General features: G+C 35.6%; 1 protein-coding gene across 1 annotated transcript in view; it reads right to left on the bottom strand.

The window, feature by feature from the left end:
- Nucleotides 1-3,404: 3,404 nt before the first annotated feature.
- Nup133 (nuclear pore complex protein Nup133) overlaps nt 3,405-19,877 on the bottom strand; it is a 390,085-nt gene continuing 373,612 nt past the window's right edge. Inside the window, exons 29-30 of the mRNA XM_090386292.1 lie at nt 11,899-11,955; nt 3,405-3,500 (exon numbers count right to left, since the gene is read on the bottom strand). Of these exons, the coding sequence (XP_090242418.1) occupies nt 3,405-3,500; nt 11,899-11,955 (153 nt within the window). The remainder of the gene's footprint in view (nt 3,501-11,898; nt 11,956-19,877) is intronic.

Genomic DNA, 19,877 nt, shown 5'->3' with positions numbered 1-19,877 from the left:
AGCAGTTCATTATTTTTTCTTTAGGATGTCGCTTACTTTTTGCATCTTCCCGATTTTGAATTTTGCAGCGAGATTGCGAACACTATTTTTTTGCCGATCATACGCATTAATGAGTTCGACTTTATCTTTTAAAGTTAAATGTTTACGAGAAGACATTGTGCACTTCACACGACACTGAAGAAAACTGAAAACTCAAACGACAAAAGGCCGACAAAATCATCCCCCCCCACACACACACACCGAATTCATCAGAAGTTTTACATGTGCCTTAAAATTCTTGAAAAAGGGTTTAGAACCACGACGCAAACCTTGATAAAATTCAGAGAATCAGAAATAGAAAATAAACACACGATTGAGGCAATACGTGGAAGAAACGTTCCTAGAAAAAGGGCGTGAGCTTGCCCGCTGTCCATTATTGGGAGATCAAATTAAGTGCTAATCTAAACGAAACAGTGCAGATTGCCTGTCCGCATCCGTTACAGAGAATGTCCCCTAGACAGAAGCTGAAAACACATTAAAACCAATAGAGGAGAGTTGGGGAATTTGAAAATGTCCATTGTAGAGAGATGTCCGTTAAAGAGAGGTGTCCGTTTTTGAGCAGTGATTAATTTCTTCTATGACTAATAAAATTTTAGGGCAGACAGCCTAAAACTATGTGAAACTGAAACCATGGCATTGCATAGTGCAACTGCATCATTACTAAATAAGTTGAATTTTAAGACAAACTGAAATTTATATGTTAGGCATCATTATTAACATCTCACACTGTGAAATATGAGATGTGTTATATTCGGTTTTAATAATGAAGTCTAAAGTTTGTCTTAAAATTCAACTATGTAGTATCACTATAATTTCTTGTAACAACCGAAAAACTGGTTAAATTATTATTATTATAATAATTAGCCATATGGTGCAAGGAAGCCTGAGGCTTTTGCTGCAACAGCCAAAAAAAAAAAAATTTCTGAGTTATCCCTGAGAGAGAGAGAGAACAGGAGTCAGAAATAGAAATAATAGAAATATAAATAATTAAGGAAGGAAAATCGTTTTGAATATTTTCGTTAGATTCTTTTAATTCAAACGTTAATTTGAATTTTAATTGTTTTAAATTGATTATTTAATTATTTATATTCTACTCTAATGTACCGGTAAGTTGTCGATTTTTTCGTTTTAATTTCTGGAGAGTATCATACGGAAGTGTTCTACGTACTATATTGAGGTAAACTCCTCTTATTAATTTACTAATTTTATTTATGTATATATTTTATATCGTATTTTATTTTATTTTATTACAGTCTAATTTATAGTGATATGCAAGCCCAACCTGCTGTTCCAAGAAATTATAGTGATATGCAGCCCAACGCCTGTTTTCTAATGTTCAACTATGTAGTAATGAAAAAACTGCACTAAACAATGTAATAGTTTCTTCTGTGACTTAATGGTACACACACCATACACATACAAAATGCATCTCGAGAATATCAACATTTATAAGATTGATAACACTGACAGTTGAAAGAACAAGATAAAAAACACAATTATGGCATTCTGATCCTAATGCATAAAATAAAAACAGACTACTACCTAATCTCACATTGCCTGCTATTTAAATAAACAACAGAGTAAAGAAGTGCAGTAATCACCAAATCCATACCATAAATTACCATGATTCATGGGCAACAGTCTTGAGTGCTGCTACTGCAGTTAATACACATGAAATGTGTGTTATGGTATGGACCCACCTTTAATGATGTTTTTTATTATACATGTCACTAATTGCAAATGTGTACAGCCACTCCCTGACTTACGTAAGGGTTGCGTTCCACGGAACGTTACGTAAGTCGGAATTTCCCTAAATGCTTACGCAGCAATTGCAACTATGCACGCTGAATTTGATTGAAGCAAAAAAGAAATGTTCAACGAATATGTAAATAGATTTATTTATTAAATTTTTTTATCTCATGCAGGGGGAAAATTACAAAAAAGAGAGGAGACAGGCATAACGTCAGCAAGTTTTCCTTTCAAGCATCGTTGCCAGATTTCACTCTCCAGCTGATAAGCATGCCGCTGCAGAAGATGAGGGCTGTGGCCATTTAGAAGGAGTTGTTTCCAACACATCACAAAATTTCTCTGCAGCTGCAGAACTGGCAATGGCGACTTCACCACATACTTCAATGTTTTGGAAACCACGGTGATGCTTGAACCTATTAAACCACCTGTCGCTTGCCACGAACTTGGCTTGGGGTTATACTTATCCTTAATATCTTCATAAATACCTTTTGCTTTTGCTTTTGCTTGAATGGCCACTGGACTGAGGAGTACTTGCTTCCAAATCTGATTTTCCATCCATATGATTAATAACTTTTCCATCTTCGATATAGCACCTGAATGCTGTTTTGTGATCGCTGTTGATCTTAAATGCGTTGATCCTTTAACATGTTCATTTATATGCACACTATCCCTTAAAATAGTATTCACTGTTGAAGCAGTGAGACCTAGTTCCATGCAAAAGATGACAAACTTTGTCCTGCTTCGTACTTCTTGATTAATCATCTTCATTTCTAAATCAATTTTGTTTCGTTTCCTAGCACTGCCAGCACTTGCACTTTCCCTTGGTCCCTTTCCCTTCACCATTGTAATAAGTTGTAATAAGTAAATATGAATGATGAGAAGATTCTGAAAATTTATTTATGTTATGTTTTTTATACGATTGAAGATTTTAGTGAATGGGGAACTCATTTCATACTGTAAAGTAAAAACCCACAGAATTCTAGTTATTGGTATTATCGCAAATGTAATGATTGAGTTTACTACCTGTTTATAATAGATTGCGCTAACAGAAAAGCCCAATAAACTGGAAAGTGAAAATTATTTTTATTGTTTTATGGTAGTGACCTCCAGAAATGTGTTTTAGAAAATTTTAACAAAGGCGTTCAAAAATTGATTCTTATAAAGGAACATATGGTAATAATCAAAGTGTAGTGCAATTTCCATTATAAAAATGACCTTTTAGAGAGATAAATAGCTTAGTTATATAGCAAAAATTTCAACTTCCAAGGTCTTGGAATGAATTACCAAAAAAAAAAAAAAAAACACAACACAATGTGTTATTGGGTTCACATTACGGTATTTTCTCAATAACTCCACTCATTCCTATGGGATGAAAAATACGCTTCCACGATTTTTTTAAGTTTGCACTGGCCGGCAAAAACTTACGTGAAGTCGAATTTCTAAGTCGAGTATTACATAAGCCAGGGAGTGCCCGTATTGTTCTTATCTCAACATCAAGGAATAATTGCATATTATGAAAAAACATTGGGTACTAGATGAAATTGAATAAGATTTTAAACTCAGCACTGAAAAATATGTAATATAATAATACCTTACTTTGTTATTATCCAGTGTAATTAAGAACACTTTACCTTTTTAATGAAGCTGAGAAGATCAAGGGCCTTCTTAAAGTCAAAGTGGTTAGCTGATGAATTTTCCTCACTGATATATATCTAAAAATATAAATTATCTTGCATTCATTTTGCAAAACTCAAATTAAAATCTTTTACACATTTCACAAAAAAAAACTGATTACATTTTTATTAATGTTATAAGTTTGTAATAGTAACCATTATAATTTTTTTAGAATCATGTCTAATTCTTTCCTTTTATTATTTCTTATATGGCAGTTTACAAAACAAATCTTATAATTAACTAAGAGCTATGAATGATAGCTTTAGCAATACTGCTCCAATCTGTACAGTAGTCTTCCATGTGCAACAGTATCAAAAGCTTTCGTGAAATCCAAGTATATGATATCAAAATTATTTTAATCATCCAGTTCCTTTGTGGCCACATCATAGCATCCAATTAAATTGGTGAGGCAAGACTTCCCCTTAACAAACCAGCTATGAATGAGATAGCTTTAGCAGATGGAAACAATTCATTTTAACAATGCTACTAACCTGTTCATTACTATTACTAAAATTCTAAATGCCTTTGAAGCAGGAGATAAAATGACTGTGTCCAATATCACATCTCCAAGCTACACTTAACATAGGCTGTATTCCAGGTGTGAATATTATTTATTTATAAAAGGAGGTCTTACAACTTTCTGGTATCACTTCTTTATGAAAGCGAATATTGGTATGTACAGTAACTCATGAAGTCAATGTTGGCATTACACAGGGTGAGGTCCTATTTTCGCTACTCTTACAATGGTGCTCAAAAAAAAAAAAAAAAAAAAAATTGTATCACTTGCAAAATTCAAATTTCTGTGTAATTTTGCAATACATTATCTTTTGTAATAGCATTACACTACTGCATCATCCATCTCTTACAAGCTCTTTTAGATGATGACGTGCCATACATGACTGCATTTTCACAATTAACACCACATAGGAAAAGCGTTGCTGTTGCATTGAATGCAGTGAGACATTCTACAAATGAAATAGCTAAAAGTAAAAAAGCTGATTACAGTATTCACTGTAATCAGCCAACAGTGGCACATTCATTATGAAAATTATCAGACAGTGGCAGTCTAAACAGAAAGAAAGGAAGTGGATGTCCACAAATATCTTCTGCAATGCAAAACAAATTTCTGGTCCATCTGTATGTCCAAACAGAAGATCCTCACTGACTGATCTAAAAACAGTATGGGAGGAGGACACAGAAGTAAAAGAAAGTACTGCAACAGTACACAGCTGCCTTTACTCATTGTGATTAGTCGCACATTGCCCAATAAAAAAAAAAAAAATAAACAAATAAAAGCCACTTTCAATATCAAAAATGAAAGTCCATCGTCTAAAGTGGACAAAAAGCCATGCTAGTTGAGCTGAAGATCAGTGTAAATTTGTTATTTTCTCTGATGAATCTAAATTTAACTTGCATGATTCGAACAGCCAGCAGACTATTAGACGAGAAGAATTTCACAGAGCTAAAGCCAAAAGTACTACTTCATAAAATTAGCAGAAGTTTTCAATTTATGAAACATTGCACTCTTGCTTAAATACGTGTAATTTATTTTGTTCTTTTTATTGTCCACAGGTGCAAAACTGGTTGAAGAATAAATCAATTCGCACAAATAACAGCCTGTCAACAGTCCAGACTTCAATCCAACTGAAAATTGTTGGAACAAAATGGGTGTTTCAGTAATACAAAAGAGAACAAAAACACCTAGAGAGCTGCAGGAGACAATCTGTATTTGGTACCATTTTTTATTTATTTTTTTATTATTTTTTTATTTTAGTTAGTTGTTGGTGCATTGGCTTCTGTGGCCATAATGCACCTCCCAAGGCTTTTGCAGTACTCTGATCAGGATTCGAGGCAAGATTCGAACCGACGACCTTTGGTTGCCAAGCAGGCACTTTCCCACCTGGCTAGCCTGGGATCTCCCGTGAATACATTCAGAACCCAATCCAGTCGATGCAACCACAATGTGCAGTAGTCATCAAAGCAAGGGGTGGGACAATGAAATGTTAGTGTGCAATATGCCGTGTTTTTTTTGGATATAAAGCTGCCTGTCATTCTAGTGTGAGCAAAGTAATAAAAAAAAAAAAAAAAAATCAAGCTTTCATAGAAGTTTTGTTATTATATGAACCATAAGTAACATGCTGTTATTTTGGAGAAAAGTACTTAGTTCATTGTATATTTACCCATAAGGCACAACAGTAATTTTTTTCACAATTAACAGTTTCATATATGTATTGTTATTACTTATGTTCTTTCGGCTATTTCTATTTCAGCTGTTAGCTGCCAGTATAAGGACAACCTAAAAAATGAGGAGATGCAATTTTTTTTGAGCACCACAATAAATGCTCTGCTTTTCCTATTTGTGTATTTATTAATATTAGCAAAACTTCAACTGCAGATCCCCAGTGGACAGCTAAGGCACTGTAGCAATTATAGAAATGGGTAAATGTTACAAATATGATGTTAGTTATACATTCTCACAAACAGAAACCTTAAACTATTCACTTGGTAGTGACAAGCAAAAAAAAAAAAAAAAAAAAAAAAGAATAAGTTGACCATACAGTCATGTCATTGAGTTCTGATAAAATTAGAAGTAGATCTTGCTTAACAAAAAAATCTGACCAGTCCTATTTTAATGATATTAAAGTGGTAACCAAGTTTTATTCTCACGGTTTGGAGGTAAATTAAATCAATAGCACTCCACCTAAAAAAATATATAATTTTATTATATGATCAGAGAGCCTTTACACACTATCTTTTGATAATAAAATGCAGTGTCACTAAGATTATGGAATCCTAACAAAAGTGGCAAAGGCTATAAAATTAGAAGCACTGAAAAGAAGGAATAACAGTGTCACTACATTCCAGATATTAACCTGTGATTGTTCTGCAGAAGAAAAGACCTAGTCTCCTCAAAATAAGATGGTATCTCAAATCATAAAGCATCATCATCATCAGCCATTTTGAATCCACTGCAGGATGAAGGCCTCTCCAACAACTTTCCAGTCATAAAGCATAGCTGGTTTAATTGTTGGAAAACGATGTTAGGGTATTCTTGGGAAGATTCAGAGGTCAACTGGATAGGTACTTACATGAGAAGGGAGTCAAATAGGTTATTTGACTCCCTTCACAGTAACTGCGGTTTAACAGTAACCGCAGGCAGAGGTGAAGGTGATTCTTGCACAACTTCTATTAGAATAAGAAGCGACCTGGAGCGAGGGGTGTTGGGGGTTTCAGGGACGGATGGCAGTCATCCTGGAATAGTTGGGTATATGGGATGTGTTAGGGTAACAAGGAATAGGCATAGGAGCATGTATACCAATGCTAGAAGTATAGTAAATAAATTTGATGAATTTGAAGTGTTGGTCAAGACATCAAAGGCGGATATTGTTGGGATAGCAGAGACGTGGTGTCACAAAGATATAAGGAATGCAGAACTGGAATTTGGGGAGTACTATGTGTACAGAAAGGATAGACAGGACAGAAAGGGAGGAGGTGTTATGCAGTTAATTAAGAAAAACATAAAATCAAAAGAAGTGCATCCAGTTGATATAGATGGACAGTGCACTGTTGAGTCAGTTTGGTGTGACATAAGCACTGCAAAAGCAAAGATAAGAGTAGGAGTGTGTTATAGGCCTAATGACTCGAATGAGTACAATGAACAATTGTACAGAGAAATAGAGTGGGCCAGTAAATCAGAATGTCTTATAATGGGGGATTTTAACTTCCCAGATATTGACTGGAACTTGTGGGTTGGTCACTCACACACTAGTCAGACTTTTGTGGATTTATTGGATGATTGTTTTCTGCAGCAGCATGTTCGAGAGGCAACCAGAGAAAGTAATACTCTTGATCTGGTTATCAGCAGTGATCATTCGTGTATTAAGAATTTGCAGATAAAGGAACCACTAGGTGGCAGTGATCACAGTGTGCTGAAGTGGGATTTACTCAAAGAGGTAACTACCGTCAGGGGTAAAGGAAAGGGTTTTTGCTTCCGTAAAGGGGAGTACAGGGGTCTCAGACAGTTTTTAAATTCTGTACAGTGGGATCGACTGACGATGTTACAAACAGTAAATTCTAAGTGGGAAGCATTCAAGGAATTAATCGTGGAAGCTACTAAAAGTTTCATACCTATTAAGAAATATTGTTCAAAGTTTAGGCCTAAATAGTTATCAAATGAACAGATGAGACTTGTGACAGAGAAAAAAAAAATGCATGGGATGCATATAAATTATGAAGCGACTCAGAAGCGGATGGCAGATATAAGCTAGTCTGTAATCAGGTCACAAAGGAGGTTAGGCAGGCGAAGGCAGATTAAGAGAAATCTTTGGCAAAGGATGCTAAGGAAAACAGCAAGGATTTCTTTACTTATATAAACTCTAAAAGGAAGGGGATGAATCTGATTGGTCCACTTGATATCGACGGTTCGACTGTTGATGATCCTGCTCAGATAGCAAAACAACTGAATGAGTATTTTGCATCTACATTCACACGTGAGGAATCATTACAGTTTGAAAATGGAAGAAGGTTATCAAATTGTAGCAGTGTGCTTAATGATTTTGTAATAACTGAGAGCAAAGTGGAGGAGAAATTGTTGAAGTTAAACATAAGAAAGGCACCTGGGGCGGATGGGATCTATCCAGTTATATTAAAGGAGGCGGCAAAGCAACTAAGCAAACCCTTAGCCATAATTATGAGAGCATCCTTGGATTCAGGGGAGGTTCCCACGGACTGGAGATGTGCAAATGTATCCCCAATTCACAAAGGAGGTTCGAAGGGTGACACGAATAATTACAGACCAGTTAGTTTAACTTCTGTTCCGGGTAAAATAATGGAGTCACTGGTTAAAGATGCATTGCAGGATCATCTAGACAAGACTGCAGCAATAATTCAGACACAGCATGGGTTTGTTAAGGGAAAGTCTTGTCTGACAAATTTGATTGGTTATTATGATGTGGTCACAAAGGAACTGGATGCAAAAATAATTTTGATATCATATACTTGGATTTCAGGAAAGCTTTTGACACTGTTGCGCATGGAAGACTACTGTACAAATTGGAGCAGAATGGTATTAAGGGTAAGTTGCTACAATGAATAAAAGGATGGTTAAGTGGGAGAAGACAGAGGGTGGTAATCAATGGGTGCTGCTCTTCGTGGACTAATGTTATTAGTGGAGTCCCACAGGGTTCGGTGTTGGGTCCACTGTTGTTTTGTATATTTATCAATGATATTGATGAAGGTATATCAGGCTTAATGTCGAAGTTTGCAGATGACACGAAGGTTGGCAGGGTTGTTAATGACAGTAATGGCAGTGTGCTACTGCAACAGGATCTAGATAATTTGGGCAGATGGGCTAAGAAGTGGCAACTGAAGTTTAACCTTGACAAATGCAAAGTACTGCATATGGGTAGAAGTAACCCGAGAGAAACGTACCAACTGTGTGGTACTACACTTAAGGTGGTAGAAAATGAAAAAGACCTGGGAGTAATTGTGCAGTCAGATATGAAGTTTTCTGAGCAATGTAGACAGGCTGCTAGGGCAGGTCATGGGGTTTTGTCAATGATATATAGGAATTTTGCTAGCAGGGAAAAGGAGGTGATTGTCCCTCTGTATAAGGCAATGGTCAGGCCACGCCTTGAGTACTGCGTACAGGTCTGGAGGCCTCATTTTAGGAAGGATGTAGATTTGCTTGAGCGTGTACAGAGAAGAGCAACACGATTGGTGAGGGGAATGAAGGGATCCTCTTACCAAGAGAGGCTTAAGTTCTGCAAATTGCAGTGGCTGGAGACTAGGCACCTGCGCGGTGATCTGATTGAGGTCTATAAGGCCTTGAATGGGTTGAGCACGCTGAATTCTGATGGGATCCTCCCACTTGTTCAGAATACGAACCTACGGGAACATAAGTTCAAATTAAGAAAGGATAGATGTAGAATAGATGTGCGGAAATTTGCCTTTAGCCAGCGGGTGGTTAATTGCTGGAACAAACTTCCATCTGTCGTTGTGGAAGTTGATAGGTTAAATAAATTTAAGGAGGAACTGGACAGGCAATTGGAGGGTATGGTGTGATTTTTTTTTTTTTTTTTTTTTTTTGGCTGATGCTGCATAAGCTCCTACACTTGCTTTCTTGCATCAAGTGCCACTACTACTACTACTACTACTATTTGTTTTTAATTTTATTTTATTATATTATTTATTTTATTTTATTATTCTCTCTTTCTGACAGTTTAAAATTAGCTCTACCTACCAAAAGACTTTTATTCACAATTTGAGACTTCCCCAACACAACAATGAACAATTTTACAAAATGTCACTTAATTGGTGGATTTTTAACCCAACTCTATTATGTAGTCACAGTATCATTACTTTTTAAATGCCATTTCCCACTTTCTTTAGAAAGTCTATTAATAGTATTAAAGCATAACTGTACAAATTGGAGCAGTATGGCATTAAGGGCAAGTTGCTACAATGGATAAAAGGATGGTTGAGTGGGAGAAGACAGAGAGTGGTTATCAATGGACACTGCTCTTCATGGACTAATGCTTTAGTGGAGTCCCCCAGTGTTCGGCCCATTGTTATTTTCGGTTTTTATCAATGATATTGATGAAGGTATATTAGGGTTAATGTCTAAGTTTGCAGACGATACGAAGGTTGGCAGGGTGGTTAATGACAGTAATGATAGTAAGCTACTGCAACAGGATCTGAAAAAGTTGAGCAGATGGGCTGAGAGGTGGCAAATGAAGTTTAACATTGACAAATGTAAAGTACTGCATATGGGTAGAAGTAACCTCAGAGTAACGTATCAACTGTGTGGTACTACACTGACAGTGGTAGAGAATGAAAAGGACCTGGGGTAATTGTGCAGTCAGATATGAAGTTTTCTGAGCAGTGCAGACAGTCTGCAAGAGTAGCTCATAGTGTCTTGTCAATGATATACAGGAATTTTGCTACCAGGGATAAGGGAATGATTGTCCCCTTGTATAAGGCAATGGTCAGGCCATATCTTGAGTACTGTATACAGGTCTGGAGGCCTCATTTAGGAAAGGTGTCAAGCTGCTGGAACAAGTATAGAGAAGGGCAACAAGACTGGTGAGTGAGAACAAAAGGTTGGTGCTACCAAGATAGGCTTAAATTCTGCAAACTGCAGCTTCTGGACACTGGGCACCTGTGAGGTGATCTAATTGAGGTGTATAAGGCCCTGAATGGATTGAGCAAGCTCAATGCTAATGGGATTCTTCCTCACCTGAGGGGCCTAAATTCAAATTGAGGAAAGACAATTGTAGAATAGATGTGTGGAAATTCATGAACAAACAGATGAACAAACCTTCATCTGTTGTAGTGGTGGTCAGCAACTTAAATAAGTTCAAGGCAGAACTAGACAAATATTTGGAGTGACTGGATGGGTGGAACGGGAAGGGGTTTTATTTTAATTTTTTTTTGGCTCATGCTATATAAGCTTGCTTTCTTGCATCATATGCCTCTATTAATGCTAATAAAACTATTCAACAATTAACAACTTTTTCATGGAAATTACTGAAGTTATATCTGAGGTCTTTCCTCATACGGGTGCTTTGTTGTTTGTTTGTTATTTGGTTTTTAGGAGCATTAGCAACTAAGGCCATATTGCTTTGGGAATATGCAGTGGTCATTCCCTGACCTTTCCGCATCCTCCGTATTTGGTGGTGACGAGCTCGAACCCTGGTCTAATCAAGAAGCGTGTGCTACGCACTGCTGCTCCTTCCCACCTGGCTACGGAGGCACCTCATATGGGTGCCTTTTCACAGATCTCACCATGCAAATGTTCGATAAATCATAAATAGGACACCATGGGTTTTCTTTGTCAGTCTACACTGCTCAGATAACTTCATGTCTGTTCATATTGTGACTCCCATATCCTTTCTTCCTCTGTCTGTTTTAATCCAAGTGTACAGGGTTTTGTACAACCCTCTGCCACCTTACAATCCATCTTAGAATCCTACACACATTGTGACTCCCATATCCTTTCTTCCTCTGTCTGTTTTAATCCAAGTGTACAGGGTTTTGTACAACCCTCTGCCACCTTACAATCAATCTTAAAATCCTACCCACAATCCCATCATGTTCCAACTTACACAGCAGCAGCCTCTCATGAAGGGCTGATTCAAATACTTTGTTAATAAACAATATTGAAATTATTTTCTACATTCAGCTCATGAGTAACTTTGTAAAAATAGCTAATCAGGTTAATTAAACATGGTTTCCCTTATATTATATTTTTATTGAATTATAATTGAATTGGGGAGGATTTGATTTCATGTGACTAAAATTAGCACACAAGAACTTGAAAAATCTTCAAAGTTTAAATTTTGACATTATAACATGCAAAAGTGTTTCACCATGTGGATTAGATAAAAAGCAGCAAATTTTGCTTATACTATTGCTTCAAGCTTATTTAGTACTGACCTTTATTAGTTCTTCTGGACTTAAAACTCTCATATTATCAGGATCAAATCCCAAGGCCTGTAAAAAGAAGTTTGCAATTGACTAAATTTATATATATATAAATAATAATTATATTTGTAATATTAACAAATATAATTACTGGAAATTTAATATTTCTTTATGATTCTATATACTGATATATAAATCCCATAAAATATGCTGGCTGTAAAATATAGAAATGTCCTGCTTTTGTGAGAAACTGCTGCATTTAAGAATGCAGGCTTTTTTTTTTTTTTTCATCAATTACTTTGATTATAGCGTGCCAGTTCATATGATCATCAAATATTATGTCTGCAAATGAGGGCATTCACATACTGATCTGCTTGCTGATGTTGGCTGAAAAACTATTTTCTCCAGTCTCCAACAGCATTTCAACTGAGACCTCTCTAAATAAGTAAAAAACTTGATATGCACAGTCATATAGTTTTTCTCAATTCCCTGTTCTGTCACCCTGCTATATATTCAATAATAATGTAGGTACATTTGCTAGTTTAATGGAATGTGCGGGGGGGGGGGGAAGAATTGAACTTGATATGATAAAGCATATTTCTCAATAGTCATCATTAAATTTAGATAAATGGTATACTAAAACTGTAGAGTAATAAAAGCAGTCGCAGAATTTCCTAAACTGTGGTACACGGCCAATTTTATAGAACAAACAGTTCAAATAAAAAGAATTTTAAAAACACGAGTGCCTTCCCACCTCAAAACTATATTAAGTTGTATGATCAAGTTTTTCAATTGACAGAAAAATAAAAAAAAAAAAAATCTTAAGTTCTAACTGCTATATGAGGTGTAGCTAGAAAATTCCAGAAATTATTTTATAAGTTAAAACTGAACTTACCAATTATTTCCTTTACCCCCTTTTAAACCTTAGGCAGCTTTACATGAAGCCATTCTCTTCTGCCATGGTTGAAAATATATCCAAAAATCATTTTTGATATTGATTTTGGTGCTCTCAATGTATTAGATTTTCTCCAATTATCCAAAATGTGTCCTTTTCAGAAAAGTTTTGATATATGGGAACAGCAATCAGATGGAGTCAAATTGGTGCAGGAGGGGGGGATAGATCATCAAAGGATTATTAGAAATAGCTTCACTGATAATGCCCTATGAATCAGTGTTTGTGAGGAAATTTCTGAAGAAATAGTGGATTCTTCAGATGGAACATCTTCCCCATTCTCCTGCTTTGGCTCTGCCTGATTTCTTTCTATCCCCAACTATCAAAACTTTGCTGAAAGGGACACATTCGGGATCCTTGGTGGAAGTCCATCAGCAATGAGGGTACAAAAATCATCAGTAAACAAGTTCCAGAAAAGCTTCCAGTCATGGTAGAAGCGAATGGCTTTGTGTAGAATTGCCCAACGATGCCACTCTGAAGGAACAAAGGATATAACTGGTAAGTTGAGTTTTAACTCAGTCATTCCTTGAACTTTTACCACATTTCATAACAGTCAACGTCTGTATATCTGACTGTCACATATCTGGATTGATTCAATATTCCTGCCCATTTTTAATCTGGATATGAATTTGCATATTCACAGTATGTATAAATATTATTATTTTCTTCAATGCTCGTCTCATTGGTTTTATGTTATTGTTGTCCTGATTGTAGTCAGTATGGCAATCACTCCAAGTGTTATTACATATCATGCTAATCCCATATGCCATATATCATTAGAAGCCAGCAAAATATTTATCTCATCCACTATGCTTGTAAGATGCAAGTTTTGTGCTAATGACCAGGGCAGAATTTATGTCTAGACAAGTTGGATAATTGTCTAGTGCCTGTAATTCTGAAAGGTCCATGACAATTTCCTAATGAATTAATGCAATTGACAAGGTCAATTGCATTAATTACATTTTTGACACCTTTCTTAAATAAAAATTGTTTCAAGCATCATCATCATTTGAGTTCTCTTTCCCAGACTTCCTATAATCGTATTATTATCTTTATATATTATTTTCTGTAGCAAGTTAAATTATAATTTTGTAATCTCTGTCACTTTCGCCATCACATGTCACATTCTTCATCACACTGGGGATAATGAACACACTGAATGAGGTAGAAAATGAATGTTTTGAAAATCAAACCAGTATGCTGCTGATAATGCTGCAAAAAAAAAAAAAAAAAAAAAAAAAAAAAAAAAAATCAGAGAAAGTGAAAATAAAATGAATGCATTTTAAGTGAGTTTTTTAAAAAGGTTTTGATACTGATATAATTTATTTGTAAAGTTAAAGAAGTTATAAGTGATGTACAGTCAGGTCTCCATATTCACGGGGGTTATATATCAGCACTTCCACAAAACGTGAAATTCCGCAAAAATCTGTACTCTCGCCCAAATAGCCCGATATGTTTTCTACATATGCCTAAACACTTACGCAACCATTTACAATTAGCAGAAAAATGTTTAAATGTGTTTAAAAGGTTTTAATTGTGTTTTACAATAATGAGTAACAAATTAGACCCATGTTTCGAAAATACTGTATCAAAATTTATTACATAGCTAAGAACAAGACACGCACCAGGGTATTCATCATTGGATTCAGTATTCCTCAGTAGTAAGGGGCTCAGAGGCTGGAGAAGAAGCAGGGTTAGTTAACATTGAGACTTCTGCCTTGAATCCTGGGCCTTCTGCTCTTTATTGGCTATATAGGTGCACTGAGGCATCTTCTTCCAGAATAATTGTCTCATTGGCACTGAAAACCTGTTCAGGTTTATATCCCTTCTTGTCGATGAGCTTCTTGAGTCATGCAGGGTACAGGGTAGTCCTTAGCAGTCTCGTGATCAGCTGAACCAGACTCCCCACAATCTTTACATTACAGAGTGAATAACGCCTCTTCAATTTCTGGAACCAGCCTTTGCTGGCAATGAAAGTGGTTTCCACAGTGCTGCTGGTACAGGGTGTTAAATCTGTTGTAAAGAACGAGGGCCTTAGTGGAAATCATACCAATGTTCACAGGCAAGTTGTTTTTCTTGCGCTGGTCCTCAATCCAAATGAACAGTGTATTCTCCACTTTTATCATGTACATAAGGTGCATTTTTTTTGTTTCCTTATGTATCGTACAGAACTTTCATTGATACCAAACATGCGGGCTATGGCCGCATATGTGAGTCCTTCTCAACATTTATCTAAGATCTGCACTTTCTTCAAAGTCATCATTTTCTTGGCCCTTTTAGGCCTTTGTCCATTACTAGATGCACTTCATTTAGAACCCATGGGGTATTCACATAATAACAGTAATATTTTAAGCACAAGTAGCCTAACGCAGACACATAAAAAAGTCACAAGCCATCCTACTCTAATGCTGTTCACTGGGTGAATGCAGCAAGCAGCAGCCAAATTTTCAGTATGATATGGAGACCTGACTGTATTTATTTTGTTTAAATTTTCTGGAGAAATTAAAGCTAAATGTTTAAAGTTAAACTTAATTTTGAAGAATGCAGTATTTATACAACCAGAGAATAGAATCCATTTAAAAGACAGAAGATAAAGTTAGCAGGTAAGTCAAGCGTTTTAAAATGGTTTCCACAAATTTTTATATGTATTTCACAGCAGTATTTATATTGTCACGCCCTTCAGATTTCAGCTAAGGCACGTTTTACGTGCCTTACCAACCGTGTAACTTTGAACTTCATATCAATGGCACAATTTTCATCAATATATGACAGAAAGTTTCTGGGCTTGTGTCTTTAAACTTGGGGAACCCACAATAACTGCAGAATTATTTTGATTTTTAGAAACACTCTTATCTGGAAACATCAGAAAAAGGGAAGGTGCAGCTCAAGAACCTGTTAGTCATCACATCTGCATTTTGTATTTCCACAAAAATCATTTTCTTGATTGGTTTGAATTGTGAAACTGAATAACGTTGGGGTAGTTCATAGGTAGAATATTAGACAGGTATATTGCCCTATACCCAGTCCCGTTGTGAGATATTTTTATGCCGTAGGCAAACATTGTGAAAATATACTTAAATGAAAAACACTAAAATTCGTTAAATCTTAAGTGACTATGCAAATGCTTGATTTGCCCTAGGCAAATCAAGCATTTGCCTAGGGCATATGGATTACCCATAAAATTAAATAATCCACACGGTGAAGCACCCCTATCCAAATGGCATCCTGGGCATTTGCCTGGATGCCTACCATACCACAACGGCACTGCCCAGACCCATCCTCCAATGGAGCCAGAAAGACTATAATGCTTAGTGTTTATGTTAATTCTTAGCACAATAAACAAAAGTTCATTGTACTAAGAAATAACATAATAGACAATAAGTCATAGTCACTTAAGATTTAATGAATTTTAGTGTTTTTCAATTAAGTATATTTTCACAATGAGAATTTGATTAATTCTCAAAATGACATGCATTAAATTCCAGCAGAGTACAAAATAGTGAGGTATTATTTCTTAGTATAGTAAACCAAAAGGCATATTTGGCAATGAGCAATTTCTCGTTTGTAAAAATTCAGAAAAGAAATGGTCGCCTTGAGGAAAGGCTTTCAAGTGTTTCAGCTCCAATCAATGTATCTACAATTTTCATAAAACTTTTAGTTTCTGATCCAAATAAAATGCTATTCACAGGAAATGACAAATTGCCAAAATTGAAACATTTGGTCATTTACTACACGTGCATTTGTTCTCTTCATTCAAGGCTGTAGTCTGCCAATCTCGGACAAAGGGTGTACGGTTTTTCCCTGTGACTATTCCAGATTTTTCAGCCAGCAGATGTTGTTGTTGTTGTTGTTGTTTGGTTTTTAGGAGCATTAGCAACTAAGGCCATATTGCTCCGGGATATGCGGTGGTCATTTCCTGACCTTTCCGCATCCTCCGTATTTGGTGGTGACGGGCTCGAACCCCGGTCTAATCAAGAAGCGTGTGCTACGCACTGCTGCTCCTTCCCACCTGGCTACGAAGGCGCCCGCCAGCAGATGTGAACTGACCCATGAACATACACACTTCTACAAACATAATACAGGAAGGCCTCGCATAACGCGAGTTCGATTAACGCGAATTTCAGTTAACGTTATACGAAAAATTATACCACTTTTCACGATGCAAATTTCCAGTTAACACGATCTCTTTTTTTTATGCGATAGTTGAAAAAGATTTTGAATTACACGTTAAGCTTACCGCACGTAGTACGGCCAATAAACAAACGTTTGCCTGCTGCCCGCCTCGGTGTGTTCAATCGGAAGAAGACGTGTTACTTGTTTGTCTCCTGCTAATAAAGTCAATGCACACTTGCATAAAAATTCAAATTTTTAAATGAGCCAGATGAAAATGTTACCGCGAAGGAGATAACGATAAAAGAATTAGATGAAATATTTTGTATCGCATAGAACCTCAAACAAAAGGTTTGATGTTCTATGCGATATTTATTTCGCCAGGGCCTAGAGAAGATTGTTGTCGGCTATCGGAAATTGATTGATGAAAAGAGAAAGTCAACACTGTTCAAATATTTCCGCAACAGTCATTTCTTCATTGTGTATTTTATGTCAGAGGTTCCCAAACTTTCTCGGTTCACGGCGCTCTTAGTGTCTCAGTAATTTTTTCAAGATGCACTCAGACCAAAAGAAATACCTAACAGTTCCGCTTAGTAGTTAGGTCCAAACAACTTAATAAGAAATGTTGAAACTGTGCACTACCTCGTGCTAGTAGTTCGCACGGTGTCCGACAGATGTTGAGTATCGCTGTGTTTCCCTCAAAAATTTAAAATATTCCGCAGCGCACAGTTTGGGAACCGCTGTTTTATGCAATAAACATTTAATTCCATAATTATTTTCATTATCTTTTACATTGTATACAGTTAAAAAGTTATTTAAAAGGTATTTTTAAAATTCTTTATGGACATTCCAGAAGGTCAAGGACCAATTATAATTTTTCCTATTGGTTATTATATTCGATTAACGCGTTTCCGTTTTGCGCGATGCGCTCACGGGACGAATTAATCATGTTAATCGAGGCCCTCCTGTACTCTTAACAATTATAAGTGCACGCTTTGGGGTCATTAATGCCAATGTTATAAAAATACTTTTGTTTACTTGAGCAAAATATAATCTCTGTAACAAAATTTTTGAATCTCCAGTAGAAAGACCCTTCTATGGTTGGAAATAATGACCTTAGAAAAAGTTGGATGTGGCTCCAACAAAAATAATTTATCTGCAATGGAACAGAACCTTCAGGATATTAAATTATGTTCTCCTTTCCTCAGATGCATCCCAAAAATAGGAGAACATTTCCTGAAAGGTCTGTATAGATTCAACTTGTTTTTGATTAGAGCTGCATCCAAGGTTTTACTTAAAAAAATGTATTTTACATTTTGTTGCAGATTCATATGATCTTTGTTATAGAGGCTGCATGATATCTAATTAAATGAAAAGTTATAACAAAGTCACAGGGACTTATCTGAGTTATTTTTTCTGATAATCTAATGAATATATTTGCACATGGATTCTTCCTAAGATTTGACAGAGAACTTAATATTTCTCCTAGTCAGTAACCTAAGAGAAATATTGAGTCCTTATTAATTTTTGAAATATTGTTAATATTTTTAAAATCCTAACGGTATCCTAATGTTAACAAAAAGAATATATTCTTGAAGTCTTTTGTTAGAGAAGTTTGACTGTGCGAAAATTATTTTCCCAGCAATTTCCATTACAGTAAACCTAGTAAATTCAAAGTTCATCAGAAGGAATAAAATACATCCATTTCAATTTAAATGAATTCAAAGTATCTGTACAAGATTAGAATATGTTTATATTAATTTAATCAAGAGAAATTTATTCAGCCACTCTTATTAATACTGGCAGAAGTTTCTTAATTCTCATTTAAAATATTACCAACCTTTTAATTTCATTGTAGTACACAGTTAATGCATTAATTTAGTCAATACAAGAAAGATAACTGTGCTGTTGAAAATTTCATGCACATAAGATTGCTAAGTTTTGTTTTTGTCCCATTAGACAAAAATAAAACCTAGCAACCTAGTTGTACAGTTTGATACACAAAATGTATATCAAATATGATAATACATTAAAATAATGTTGTTGTTTAATATCATAATTCTTCTACACTGTGTGTGTGTGTGTTTAAAAGAGAATCCATGTCTCTTGGGATTTATTTGCTATTTAATACTTGTGATCCAGGCAATAAAGACATTTCTGTCTTTATTGCATTATTGCTTTCAATAAACTGAAACTAAGTGCAAATTGCTCTTGCTAATTACACTACATGAACCACTGACCAGCCTGATCTCCTTTTTCAGAGCAGCTCAGAGTGGTAGAAAAATTCCCAGTGTTCAAGCTCAGTTGAAAAAAATGTTTGGCTACAGTTGGGAAGTTTTACCTTGGTTGTGCGATCATTTCCCCCCCCCCCATTTTATTTTTTGCGTGCACATATAAATAAGTCACTATTTACAGAAAAGATTAATTATGGAAGCTACTTGAAAAGAAAATATCACTCACAACCAGATACTAAAATAAAGCATAAAAAATAATAATAAAAATAAAAGCACCAAACTGTTCCAATTCAAACATGGAAATATGTGATAAAATTTTATATCTTTCATTTGTCAACTTGGCTTGACAAAGATGTATTGAAAATACAAAATTTAATTCCACACAAACAAGGTAAAATTTTTCACAAATGTAATCAAACACATTTTTCCAGTTGTACTTGTACACACTGGTCTCTCTCTCTCTCTCTCTCTCTCTCTCTCTCTCACATCACCTCCACCCTCTCCTCTCAGTTGCTCTATAGTTAAATCAAATTTGTTACCAGTTCATGCAAGTGCTCTATGCCAGCATACACTGCTGTAATTAGCACTATATTATGAAGTTCACTGAATGAGCTATAGTGCTAAAAAAGAGAAATATCAAATTTTTTCCAAGTTTTACAGTAATGAAAGAGTATAACCTTAAACATCAGTTAACA

This window comes from Mastigoproctus giganteus, chromosome 1, assembly GCF_048544385.1.
Source record: "Mastigoproctus giganteus isolate SK-2022 chromosome 1, ASM4854438v1, whole genome shotgun sequence".
Taxonomy (NCBI): Eukaryota; Metazoa; Arthropoda; class Arachnida; order Uropygi; family Thelyphonidae; genus Mastigoproctus; species Mastigoproctus giganteus.
Note: the sequence above shows the minus strand (reverse complement) of the source record. Positions and strands in the feature narration are given on the sequence as shown.